The 14,401-nt window shown below is 40.8% G+C and overlaps 1 protein-coding gene across 1 annotated transcript in view; it reads right to left on the bottom strand.

The window, feature by feature from the left end:
• Positions 1 to 3,447: 3,447 nt before the first annotated feature.
• The window catches only part of LOC142398220 (vasoactive intestinal polypeptide receptor 2-like), an 86,462-nt gene continuing 75,508 nt past the window's right edge, over positions 3,448 to 14,401 (bottom strand). Inside the window, exons 9-13 of the mRNA XM_075482179.1 lie at positions 14,048 to 14,117; positions 11,089 to 11,180; positions 7,175 to 7,304; positions 6,994 to 7,035; positions 3,448 to 5,402 (exon numbers count right to left, since the gene is read on the bottom strand). Of these exons, the coding sequence (XP_075338294.1) occupies positions 5,229 to 5,402; positions 6,994 to 7,035; positions 7,175 to 7,304; positions 11,089 to 11,180; positions 14,048 to 14,117 (508 nt within the window). The 3' untranslated portion in view covers positions 3,448 to 5,228. The remainder of the gene's footprint in view (positions 5,403 to 6,993; positions 7,036 to 7,174; positions 7,305 to 11,088; positions 11,181 to 14,047; positions 14,118 to 14,401) is intronic.

The raw sequence follows: 14,401 nt of genomic DNA, 5'->3' as shown, positions 1-14,401 counted from the left end.
TATAAATAAAAATAAATTGAATTGAATTGAACTTTGAACGTGTTCAGTTAAATCTTATGTTGCTGGTGGTTGAAATCTACGGAGCCCTTAAAATGACATATGAGAGTAAAATAAAACCCAAGGTTTTCTCGTGCGCACGCAAAACTTTCTCGTGCGCACCTGAAACTTTCTGGTGGGAACGTGAAACTTTCTGATGGGAACGTGAAACTTAAAGAATTAGGCCCAGGACACTTACTCTTACGCGGTTTGATATCCGCAGAAAGTTGACCTGCGTCTGACATTAGACCTACATCAGTGGCGGCTGCTGACTTTTAAAACAGGGGAAGCCATTGTGACAAAACTAGCTAACACGACAAACAAATGCACAAAAGGAATATGATTGACAAAAACTTCTAAACAACAAGGATGTGTTTCTTATTTACAGTGTAATATTTACAAAAGTGTATCTGTGTAAAGGATGGAAATGGAAACGATGGAAAATGAGTGAAACTCCGACAGCACTTTCACAGACAACCAGTCTCTTTCGCATCCGCTTTGGGACTGCAGTTCCAGCGTGCTTCTCCCCGCTTAAAAATTCTGCTGCCACAAGATCTGATGGACAAACACTAACTCCAATCACCCCGACACAGCCCCTCATATTGACACGCCCACGTCTAATTTTCCCCCAGAGACGCCGGGCTGCCTCGGAAGCCTGGCTGTTAGTGGCGGCTTCATAACATGATTTCCTCAGTGAACGGCGGCGATTTCAGAACAAATCACTTCATTAAGCTACAGGACAACATGTGGTAGTTATGAAAGTAAATGCAGTATTGGGCATATCTTGTGTTTTGTGAATAACTGTTTTATCGTCAATTTAACATTGAAGATGTAGCAATTTCGCCAGATAATGGGAGAGGCTGTCCGTCTTCCCTGTGTTTTGTCTCTGAATAGCCGCGGCTGACCTACATGACGATTCTCTGCCCGTCCTGCTGCCTAACCTACACTGTTTTACAATAAAGTGAAAGTTTCTCGTGCCGACGCAAAACTTTTCTGGTGGGCACGAAAAACCCTTGGGTTTTATTTTACTCTGCCATGTCATTTTAAGGGCTCGGTAGAAATCCAACAGAAGAAGTAATTACGCTAACCAGAAACCAGAAATCTCCAGGAGGGAGAAGTAAACAAAAACTGCGGTGGACATCCACAAGAGGAAAACAGAAGCTGTCGCACTTCCATCTCTGGGAATATCTGGAGCATTATATCAGGTTTGAAATGACATCATTGTTTGTTAACCTTTTCTTATTCATACTGTCTGAATGCGAATCAAACCAGGCTAAATGCTTTTTAAAGATGTTTGTGATCTGCCACCGCTGCGGGTCAGGGGATTCTTTTTAGGTTTAGGTGCAAAAAGAACGTGTTTTTTGTTCGGAAAAAAGCTGTTCTGTCATGTTAATGTCCGACATTTCAATGTTCTCGTACAGCTCTGATGAATTCCAGGTCACTCACAGTTATGTACAAAACAAAGGGATGCAAGATTTGTGTTTATAGCCAATCTGTTGCGGTTGTAATTATCAATTTATTACTTTTTGCATTTATCTGTCAGATACAACAACAGTATTGTGGCGTCACAACAGCTTTTAAAGCCAGCAGCTATTTGCCTTATGTACACAAAGAGGTGAATACAAACAGTCGTATAGCGATAAAGTTACCTTTTTTTTTTTTTTCCTTTTCTGTTAAACATGACAGGGACAGCTCATTATTCAGCACATTATTTCTCACTTGCACACACACACTGTATCCCTACAAGTTTGGACACGCTCATTAAAAAGTTCTCTTTTTCTTTTATTTTCTACACTGAAAAACAATACTTTACAAATGATGAAATAACACGTGCATTAACTCGTGTTAAACCAAATTGGTTTCATGTTTCAGATCGATCAAAGTAGCAAATGTTTGCTTTGATTGCAGCTTTGAACAATCACTCACTTCTCCGATCTCTAGGGGCTAAATGTCTCTGATCATGGCTTGATTAAGTGGGAACCAAATGGAATATTATGCTGGTTAAGTGTGCATTCAGTTTTGAGTTAATTGCCACTTGTGTCACTGGTAAAGCACCCGCTCACCATCACTCATCCAGATACCATCTGCTTCATTTCATCTCAACAGTTGGAGGTAAAAAAATCTCTCCTCTTACCGGCCCTGATTCGTGCAGTCTGAACAGATAATGCTGAGAACTCGTGAAGCATCCATGTACATTATCCTGAGGTCCAGTTAACGGGTGATTTCTGAGATAATTCAACTTCGCACCTGCACCTGAGGTGAGTCTTTGCCTTTCTGTCTTGGGACGGTCCTCATTAAAGCTATATATAAAGTAATTATGATCCTTCTTCTTTATTTAGTTGAGTGGTTTTTGACTTAATATGGATTCCTCAAGTTTTTTGAATACCAACCCTACCTCGACGCAACACAAACGATGGTCTCAAATATAACTAGAAAGCTGCAAGCAGCCTTGAGCGGGACCGAGATGTGCGCACGTTGGGGCATGCGCTGGACGTCATGGTCGCGCAGCTCTGCCCACACGTACGATACCCTCTGCGTACGTACGAGCACATAATAACCCCAATGCGGAGGGGTTGTAGAAAAATTCTAGGGGGCACCACTGAGCCATTTTGCTCCACCCACACACGATACCCTTTACAAACGTACGAGGTCGACAGGATGTACGTGTGTGCCAAGTTTCATGACTTTCACCGCCTGGCCACACCCACACCGTTCAGAGTTTGGAAAGGTTTCTCCATGATTTTTCCCCCCATGTCTTAAAGGATAAGACCGTTTTTTTGACATTGGGCCCTTGATTTCACATTATAACATGATGTTCTACTCACCCCTGCTTGTTGTTGAACATTTGGAGCTGTTCCGAAGATATTCGCGAGGCGTCTGGCTGCTCTCTTGAGATATTCGGCCATGAAACGGTTGCCTATGGGCAAGCTTATACAGGCACAAACTATGCTGTTTATAATTTATTAATTACTGTACACTAGCACTGATAACGTGGAGGTGCGTCGCTTACTTGAAAAAATCCGGGTTATTGTAATTTTGATTTTTTTGTCGTAAAGTGGGTGTTACTGACGTCCTCGTCGTGCTACTGCCACAGACAGCCCACAGACCTGCTGCCTATTTATTCATTCGGCTAAAATTCAAAATTAGTAACCCGGATTTTTTTTAAGTAAGCGACGCACCTCCACGTTATCAGTGCTAGTGTAGAGTAATTAATAAATTATAAACAGCATAGTTTGTGCCTGTATAAGCTTGCCCATAGGAAACCGTTTCATGGCCGAATATCTCAAGAGAGCAGGCAGACGCCTCGCGAATATCTTCGGAACAGCTCCAAATGACCAACAACAAGCAGGGGTGAGTAGAACATCATGTTATAATGTGAAATCAAGGGCCCAATGTCAAAAAACCGGTCTTATCCTTTAAGAGTAATCTGGCCACGTTTGGAGCTTGTAGCATTAAAGGGACACTATGTAATAAATTAAGTAATTTATTAGCTCAAATCAACATATTCATTCATAAATTAGTCCTCATTGGTGTAAAATTATCTCTGTCAAAAATCTCACTTATCCTCCTGAGTGAAGAATAACTTGTCTGTATCTACATAGAGCGGGTAAGCTCTATGGAGGCTGCCATGTCCTTCCGGTCTATGAAAAACGACAAAGTGCCGAGAGGGACATAAAGCACTTCGAATCGCGTTTTCCCCAACGCCAGGCCTGGAAGCGTCATTTTGACGTCACGTCCGCCGAATGGCTTATTACTGGCGCTAATGGTAAATAGATTTTATGTCGTAAATTATCCCACTAATAATGCATTGATTGTTACCAAACTTCTGCCGTAGTACACATAGGCTCTTAACTCACAAAACGAGGCATTAGAAAGTTTGTAAGTTTACCGGGAGTTTATTTAAAAGAACACTTTCCAGATAGCAACTACACACTGCTGCTAACGCTAACGCTGCGTCACTTCCGGTTACTCCCGGAATATGATTTGCACACCAAAGGCTATGTCAACTTATTTTATCTGACATGTTATCTGTCATCTGTATTTATAGTGTTGTTGTATGTGTGTTATGTAATCCTTTGTACTGTGTGTCTTGATGTCTTTTTGTTTGTATGGACCTTGAGTCTGAAGCTATAGCTTCTTGAATCTTGACACATTCCGCCTGCCCTAGTTCAAGAAGTTGCAACGCACATTTTAAAACGCGAGGCGCTAGAGAGCAAATTCATTCGACTTTGCAAAATAAAATTGCACCACTAGATGGGGGAAGAAATTACATAATGTCCCTTTAAATCTGTAGGACAAGTTTGATCAAATGCAAGGTGTGGAATCGGGCAAAAATGGCACCAAAACGCTTCCTGTGGACGTGGGACCATGGCGGCAAGAGACTTTTTCGTGCGTCTGGGCATGATGAATGAGTGTAGCGAATTTTGTCGTCCCACGCGAAACTAACCCCAATGAGGGGACCATTTTTAAGCATTGTAGGGGGCGCTACAGAGTCAATGAGCGACTCCCAAAAATATAAAGTTTAGATTTTTTCATGCCGTCGACTGGCAGGTGGTGCTTGCAAAATTTGAGTTTTCGAGCACCTTTTGCAAAGTATAAGAAAGCAAGAAAGAAAGAAAGACGAAACCGTACAGATACAATAGGTTCCTTGCAGTTTCACTGCTCGGCCCCTAATAAGAAGTTCTATTAAAGTCTTCTGAATCTTTCAGTTTCTGTTATTTCATCCTTTCGATGGGATTCAGTATTGTTCTACAATGTAGAAGTGTTTTAAAAAAAAAAAAAAAAAAAAAGACAAACTTCTGAATGAGCAGACATGTCCAAAGATGTGACTTGTGCTGTATTTCTTTAAAATACTGAATTTAATGTATGAAACATTCAAGTATTTACATTTTATACCTCAATCATGCCCACAGCTCCAGGAAAAACTGCCCGAAAACACTAAACTCCGTATACCTTTCTCAGCTCAAAGCAGCCAACCAAACATTAAAAAAAATAATCAACAAAAATGGGTCTCTGTTAGCTGCAAATACATGTTGGGATGGATCCCAATAGCTTTCGATCCACCTTGGAGACTCGAAGGCTCAAAGAGGTTTTGTAAAGCTTAAACCAATATCAGCTGGAACACTGTACTGGTCCCACCCATCTGGTACCTCAGCTCGGGCGACGGCACGGGTCAGACACCTCGTGTGTTCTCACAGCATGGTGGTCTCTGACTGCAGGATGGACTGGGCTCGGGAGCTGCGGTGAAACTGCATCATTTGCTCTGACCCGTTCCTGGAGGTGAAGTTGCTGTTGAAACGGTGAGTTCTGCTCAGATGGCAGTTCAGACACATGCTCCTCCACTTCCTCTTTAACTCCCCTTGAACCTGAGGAAACAGGAACAAATAAACATGTGTTTTGCTTTCTTTTCTAATCTAAACATTTTGAATATTCCGATGAAACAGTCGGGATGTTTCCATCAACTCTTCCAACAAATTTGGAGGTTGCGAAAAATAGCTCAGTTTTTGGTAATTGATCACCAATTGTTACGTGTAACAACATAACCTGTATCTTCGCCTGACAACACAAAGCAGCCCAGTTTATCCAGTTCAAACCAGTTAATGGCAAAGTGTCAGATGTGAACTTACTGCTGAGTAACTTGACAACTAGATGGAAACACAGCAAGTAAGTCAAAAACTTTGTAAACTCCATCCTGAACTCAATTAAAGTAGGTGGCATGACAATTTCAGCCATGAAAGCCTTTATTATACTGATTTTTTTTTTTTTTTAAAAAGGAGAAAAAACTCGCCATCATCCACCAACATCTCTGAAATTTTAAGGACAATAAATCAAATCAAATCAAATTTATTTGTATAGTACATTTGATGTACAAAACAATTCAAAGTGCTTCACATAAAATAAAAGCATTGCAGCAGGGAGTGGAAGAAGCATTAAAATACATAAAAGAATATAAAGAGAAACAAATAAAATCATTTTAATTAATTTAAAAACAAGCAACAGTCCGGATAAATTAAAAGATATCGTGCAGATTTCATGCATAGACACATGAGAAAAGAAATGTTTTTAACCTGGATTTAAAAATTTCTCCATTTGGGGAAAGTTTAATCTCAATAGGAAAGCTTTTCAAGGACTTCAGCAGCTGTGGGTACTTATCAGCTCCAGCTCCGATCGGTATTGAACAACCAGGAGCACGTGCAGAGATCAGAGTTCATGGTAGAACAGTCGGTTGACCAGTTCAGCATGTTTGTCTCGGGGGCCCGTCCAGGGTGTACACCCCGCCTCTCTCTCAGTTGCAGCTAGAATATATATATCGCAATTAATCGCAAAATCTAAAAATGAATCCAAAAGTAGTGTATAGCTTTTAGCATTTAGTTTTATTTTAAATGTGCTGCCATATGAATGAAAGTGCCATAACATTTGTTGTGCAAACACACTTTTAACATCAGCATCTTTCTGTAGTTTTTATGTAGAAGCCTCGCTCCACTGTCTGTTTCCTTGAATGACTTGCTGCTATCAGTTGTGTGTTTTGCCTTTAAGTGATATTTTAGACTGGAACTACTACGCTGAGAAGACAATTCAACTTGGCAGTGTTTACAGATGACTTTGGTTCTGTCGACTCCGCCGTCTGGAAGAACTTTAAAATGAAAATGGCCGAGTAAAAGTTCCGTACCCTTCTCCATGTTTGGTGGATCCACAGATTACTTTCTTTTCCTGTTCCGCAGCAGACAGCAACAGACTTTTACAAAATAAAAGCCTGTGAGCAACAGACTTTTATAATAATAAAATAATAAAACCTGCGTTAATGTGCAATAAAATATGTATCGTGTTAAATAATTAATTAGTTAACGCAATAATAACGAGCTAACTCGCCCAACCCTTAAAAAAAAAAATATATATATATATATATATATATATATATATACATACTGTAGTATAAAATTTGATATCAGAACTTACCTCGCTGTTCAAGAAACAGTAGAGAATGGCCACAACCAGACCCTGAAAAAGAATAAACAACAGCTGTGGTTCATAAAATCATTAAAAATGAAGGTGAAAATGATCCCGAGTGCTTTCATTCATACATGCATCAGAGAAGACAACACAGATAGAAATGTGCAGGGAGGAATTATTATCACACCTGAAAGGATCCAAGAGCAAGATCAAAGAATATTTTATAATCTTCTGCAATGGACTCGCTGAGAGAGACAAAGACCACATAGTGGATCCCAAACAGAGGGATCAGTAGGAGTGTGGATTTCGCCAGCCGCCTGTAAGAGAAACAGTGATGGACGGTAATTCATAACCTGATCTAAATGTAAGGCAGTGTTTGGTTTAACTGCTGTTCAACAGCAGAAATAAACTGTACACGATTTACTCTGGAATGACAGGAGTCCAGCAAATGAAAATAAATGTGTGATTTGGGAGCAAAGAGTGGTATCTATTCAAAGCACACATCCACAGCAGCTTACATCGAGCTATCCCACCATTTAATAAGTAGGTGGCATTACTGAGCACTCTGATCCTCAAGGAATTAACCGTTTTCCAACACACTGGGATGGAAAGCTTTCGTGCTGCCAAAAGGTTGATCTGTGTACATATGATGCACTTTACACCTCCTGCTCATGCTACTGCAGCGAAGACATTTTCTTTGCAGCAACATGTTTTGGATGAAGACTCAAGATAAGTATTTCAAACAGTTATGGAGCTGTGTTGATGTCACAATTTGCTCATACGATTAGCAAAGCATCAAGCGTTACACGTGTTTGAATCTGGACATATGTGCTTGTTTTTTTGTTTATTTGTCTCAGACCATGAACAAGAGCATTAATCTCAGAAGAGATGCAATTAAACAGATTTAGCCTCTGTCAGATTCCCATTCATTTGGCTGCAGCCAGTCGGCAAACACTCTCAAAACCATCTTTATTAGGAAAAGAGGCTTCACTTAGTGGTGCCATTAGCTACCAAAGTAAATTTTCTCAGATATATTTTAATCTGCTAAACCATCCGTGGCATTTAGTGAATTAATTATACACACAGATAGTTTTTTGTTTATCTGAGAGTTTGCTTGAATCTGCAGGGACATTTGACTAATGATACACACACCAAAGATGCCCAGATAAAGAATGAGATACTCAGTGGGGTTACATGACACTGTAAAAATCAGATTACTGGCTAAATAACAATCAGACTGAGTTATTAAGTTCATGTATTCACCTTAATCTGACAAGAAATTGAATCGGATCGGGTTACTCGAGAGATAACTCCGTTGAAAGTCAAATTAAACCTGCTTGTAGACGGTGAAGCATGTGGTGAATTAGACTTTGCATTCTGCACAGGCTCCAGATTTTTTCCCGGGGTCGGGGACCGGAAGTCAAAGGAGAGTCTGATATTCCTGTTGTTGTCGCCGCCAGAAAGAAACAAACAACGCGATGGAGAATGCTCCGTTGGGCATCGAGTTTGTGCAACAAGCAGCTCATCACAGACCAAATGTAGAGGGACGTAGCTTCATCTTGCTCTTCGTTCTCCATCTTTTTCCAATGCCTGAGTTTGTTGTTGTTGTTGTTGTTGGTGGTGAAGAGGTCAACAGGAAGTGGCTCTATTAGCAACAGTTGAAATGGGTACAGCGCCACCTATCGTACCGGGGTATGATATGCTTTGTGCCTCTGATCCCATTCATTCACCGCCATATATCCAAGGATAATTAGCCTTGCTGAAATAAGGAGCATAACCCAACTATAGCTATAATCGAATTAATCTCATCATGTAGAATCAAACTGAATCCCCATCTCTTGTTCCATCAAAGGTAGCTAGAAACTTGGGTGTCATGATTGATGACCAACTAACCTTCAAAGATCATGTTACCTCCGTTGCTCGATCATGCCGCTTCGCTTTGCTAAACATAAGAAAGATCAGGCTGTACCAAACCCAACATGCCACCCAACTCTTGGTACAGGCTGTGGTCATCTCAACACCCTCCTAACTGGTCTCCCAGCCTGTGCTGTGAAACCACTGGAGATGGTCCTGAATGTGGCGGCGCGTCTGGTCTTTGATCAGCCTAAAAGAGCACACATCACCCCTCTGTTCACTGAGCTCCACTGGCTACCCTTAGCCGCCCCGTATCAAATTCAAGTCACTGATGTTAGCCTACAGAGTCCTTAATGGAACGGCTCCCATCTACTTGAATGCTCTCTCAAAGGTTGTCAAAAGATTGTCGTCTAGCAGTGCCTACACCACGCTGAAGACCATCCAGATTCTTTTCATGTGTTGTTCCACGATGGTGGAATGACCTGCCGAGCGCTACCAGAACAGAGGCGGCCCTGAATATTTTCAAGAAACTCTTGAAGACCCAGATCTTCAGAGAGCATCTCCTTTCCTCACTTACCCTGTACTTCCCTCTGTCTGCACTCTATCGCTACATTGTCACCCTGACAGAGTCTGACTTCTGGTTTCCTTTTATGTAGCTTATTGTTAGCTTTGATATTAGCTGTAATGTTCTATATTTTTTCAATTGTAAGTCGCTTTGGATAAAAGCGTCTGCTAAATACATAAACATAAAACCACTCACTATCCCGACCTGATTAGGCTAAATTTGGATCACGGTCTAGGGTAGAAGGTGTCATCATCAGTGGAAGTGGCAAATGTCCATCCATTCATTTTCTATATCTGGATAATGCAACTCAGGGTCGCGGGGGGGCTGGAGCCTATTCCAGCCGTCACTGGGCGAGAGGCAGGATACACCCCGGGCAGGTCGCCAGTCTATCACAGGGACAAACAACCATCCACGCTCACACTCGCTCCAATTAACCCAACAGGCATGTGTTTGGGCAGTAGGAGGAGTCCTCCACGCATACACGGGGAGAACATGCAAACTCCACCCAGAAAACCCTCTTTCTACGAGGCGCCAGTTCTCACCACCACACCACCGTGCAGCCTAAAGTTGCATGTGTGGGCAAAGAAAGGTAAAAACTAGCTAATGAATGCTTCACCTCTTGGGTTAAAATCCTTTCTGCCTGTCGACTCAGCTCATCTGGAGACACTGATGTACGTAGAGCTGACATAGAACCTTTTTTTTACGTTAACAGAGGATTCTGCGGAGGAGCAAACAGGGCATTGTCCAAGCTTTTCATCACTTCTTCCCTGAGAATCTTGGATCTCTTTAACCGCAGGATGTGAGCACATACCTTACAACATAGCTCAGATTTCACTGCAGGGTAGAGCTGCCAGAAGATTAAAGGCGCCACCTCTGACTGGTCAAAGCCTCGGACAGAGAGAAAGTGTGACGCGAAGCTGTGAAACAGAGGTTTCACCCTCGTTTCATAAAGGCTGCATCATGAAGCGTCGTCTTGTTAAGTGAGTGTTAGAGTCACTCTTACCTCCTCAGACAGGTGGGGGATAAAAAATGGCCTCGGTGTCCCTGATGATCGAGTTTCTTTTTACATTTTCAGGCACGAGGCTGACTCCTTTATTCACAGCAGCTTCTACTGACTGAACAGGTGCAGCTTTTGTTTAATAACACATAGATATTGACACATATTGTCAGCTTCTTTATTAGCTGTTATTAAATGTCATTGTGAAAGCTGAAAAAAGGGTTTGTTGCCCATCTTAAGATAGTCGGGAATATTCTATCTGTGCAGCCGACACAGTTTAAAGAGCATCAAGTCTTCACCTGCTGCCAGGTAATACCAGGTAGAATAGAATAGAAAAATACTTTATTCATCCCCCAATGGGGGAAATTCAAATTAGTCAAGTAGCTAAAAAAAAAATTATTAATATTTACAATGATTGTATATTAACAACAACAATAATAATAATACCAATTCTAATAAAAATACTACTACTAACTAATAATAATACTAATAATAATAATAAATGACTAAATAAATAAAATAAAAAAATCAATCAATCAATTTGCGAAGAACTCAGCAGTCACTGTTAAAAAGCCTTATGGCTGCGGGAACAAAGGACCTTCTGAACCTCAAGGTTTGCCATAATTTGTGATGAATACAGTTATCTTTAATTGAATTGTCATTTTCATTGAATTAAGTTTCACACCTGTACTGTGACTGGTCATTGCCGCCCACATCTGGACACCGCAGCTTCTGAACCAAGATCCGAATGATGCTGATGAACTGGATGAAGTTGACCTTGGAGGGGAGAGGATATAACAACTTAATAGTTAAACAGAAAAAGGACTCGAAAGACAGCAAAAGCGGCCGGAACAATGATGAGGATCTGACAAAGAACAGCTGAAAACCAGGAGCTATATGTGCCAAAGGTAATCAAGTGAATTCAACAGAGAAATCACAAGAAAATTAAACTGAGCCAAGAAATTCAAACTCAAATGAGGCGTCAACACAAAAACGAACTAGATCTAAAGATATAACTCTGAGCTGAAGACTGACAACAAAAGCTGGGAACCGAACAGGACAAGATTCCTGCCACATGAACCCGAATCCAACACAGGACTTACATCGAAAAGAAAACACACAAAGAATAAGAAGACAAAAATGACTCAAACAAATACCCACAAACCCTAACACATGCAATTCCTGGGGAATTTGGGACTGTGAAGACTCTCCATTCTTTGAGTGTTGCAAACTGCTAAAACATTGAAGATGAGTGTGTAAGTCGAACAGAGATGAGAGAATCCGGTCATAATCGAATCAGCTGTGAGCTCCAAATGGTAGTTTAGGTTTATCTGACTGAAAATTCAATAAAAGCTCGTCTTCAACCGATGCTATTTAGTCGAAAACTCCTGTTCAGATGCTTTTACACCATGAGCACCACTCGTCACTCCTGTGCACATTGGCATGGCAGTCAGGTTTCAGGGAGAATAAAAATCACATTTTGTTTTTGAGGTCTGTGAAGCAGTTGGGTGTATTCCTGTTGTAAGTCAGCTGTGTTGTCTTCCCCAGAGGAGTGTGTTCAGATACTGTTGTTGGCAGAGGTGGGTAGTAACGAGTTACATATACTTGAGTAAGTTTTAAAAAAATTATACTTCTAGGAGTAGTTTTAAATCTCTATACTTTTTACTTTTACTTGAGTAGATGTGTGCAGCAGAAACTGTCCTCTTACTCCGCTACATTAGGCTACAATGAGCTGGTTACTTTTCTTCTTACCTCTTTGGTATTCTACGCCTCATTATTTTTATCCCCCCGCGTACGCCTCATTTTAATGTTTTATTCTGACAGAGAGAGAGACTTCCACCAAAGGCTCTACCACCTGACTGTGTTCCACCAATCAGACGTAGCCGTGCAGTCTCGTCACGTGACCATACTCAATCTCAGCGGCGGGACGGGTTAGCTTTAGCATTAGCAGTCGTAGCAAACAAAGAAAGAAACAGATGAAAAATGTCAGAACCAACAGTGGGAAATGAAGACACAGACGAGGCCTCATACTGAAAGCATGTTTACCTTACAAAGAGTGAGAAACAGCAGCTACATTATGTGTCTTCTGTGTCAACCAAAACAAACGGACATTTCAGCAGAAACTCAACATCTAACTTGAGGAAACATGTTTCCTAAATTCGTTTTTTTCCCCACGGATAGGTGAATGTGAATGCTCCAATGCAGCCTCAGAGACGGTTGCTCATAGCTTTTGAACGGGGGGCACCTCTCTCTTCTTTAGCCCAGAGGACATAATGAGCAGTTTCCACTTTGCCTCGACCTATTCTAAATGAACTTTGGCCCAGAGAAGACTGCAGTGTTTCTGGATCATGTTCACATATGGCTTCTGCTGTGCAATACGAAGCTTTAATCTGCATTTGTAGATGAACTGTGTCGACAGGCAATGATTTCTGGAAGTGTTCCTGAACCCATGCAGTGCTTTCCAGGACAGAAATGCATGTATGTTAATGCAGAGCTGCCCGAGGGCCCGGGGAGCACAGACAACCAATATTGATTTTTGGTCCCCTGTGTGCAGAGATGTTTTCAGATTCTATTAATCTTTTGGTGATATTTTGTTATGACATCATACATGTTTTTTAGGTCCTTTGCAGTAGCATGAATAACCTTACTTATGCCATGAAGACCCTCATTCCTGCTAAGATTAACTTCCCCCTTTGAGACATTTAAAGGTTGGGAGATTTTACGAGATGCCAGTCAGCAAGACATCGTGGGAATTTAATACCTTCAGACAAGGGTTTGCTCACACATCTCACCGCTGTTACTGGAGGCTACAAAAACAGTCAGAGGTGCTTTTAAATCCCAAATGTAAAATGCAAACCCCTGAATAAAGCATCTCCAGCGGTATACTTTTCGTTCATATGCAGGAGAAATCTGTAAAATTTACAGATTATCGGCACATATGATACAAATGATAAAAACAATGATACTGTTGCTGTGAAATAGATAATCAGTAACATAGCAACACTTCCAATGTTTTACACATGTCAGTGCAAACTATGAAATCCATGCCTTGCAGATGCAAAACGAGCTCATCTCTCACCTTAAATTTGTACAGAAAAATATTTTTTTGGACGTTTAAGGTAAACTAAGGCATAGGTGAAATAGTTTCCTAAACAAGTACGGTTCATAGAGAGGAAGCAGATATTTTCATGTTCAAACCACATTGTTCAGAGCAAAAGTTGGGAAAGTGATTTGTGATATTATATAAAAAAACAACCAAAGAAAACAGAGTAATTCCCATCCAATACATGAATATCTATATTGTTTCGTCTTTGTATTTCCACATTTATTTATTTATGTGTATATTTCCTAACTTGTTTCCTTATTCTTTTGTGAAATTATTCCCGTTGTGGCACTCCTACCGCTCCATAAATACGGATCCATATAGATTTTAAAAAAAAATAAATAAAAAATACGATCACTGATAATAAAAGAAAGTCAAATTCAGCTGGTAAAATGATTATGTTCGACTTCATGTTCGTGTCAAATAAAATTCACATTTGACCAACAAAACAAGCCTCCATTGCTACATCTGACAGCTTTTTAAACCGACGAGCAGCTGGAACACCTGCAGACCAACATGGAGGTAAGAAACCTCAACCTACCATGATGGAGAATCCGATTGGCCCATTGATCACCCAGTTGGGTATGGGGTTGTCATTTCTCTCCCAGCACCTATGGACACATTGAATAGATGAAACAAATAGAAAAATAAAGAGTTATGTAACAGTTATGTCCACATCATGTACAGCAACCTTTTAGTGGGTTATGTCCTGCTTTACAATGAAAATATCACATTCCTTGTTAGCATTTGGTTGTTTGACTTCCTTTGCTGTCCCACCTCTTTGATGTGGTGCATCTGTGCGGGACTTTTGCTCATTGCTGCTGACTCTAGAGGCAGCGTGAGCTACCGGTGACTTCATGGTTGGATTATATAAACAGCAAGGTGAAGAATAACA

The sequence above is a fragment of the Odontesthes bonariensis genome, chromosome 14, assembly GCF_027942865.1.
Source record: "Odontesthes bonariensis isolate fOdoBon6 chromosome 14, fOdoBon6.hap1, whole genome shotgun sequence".
Classification (NCBI taxonomy): Eukaryota; Metazoa; Chordata; class Actinopteri; order Atheriniformes; family Atherinopsidae; genus Odontesthes; species Odontesthes bonariensis.
This window is presented reverse-complemented; position numbering and strand designations above follow the sequence as displayed.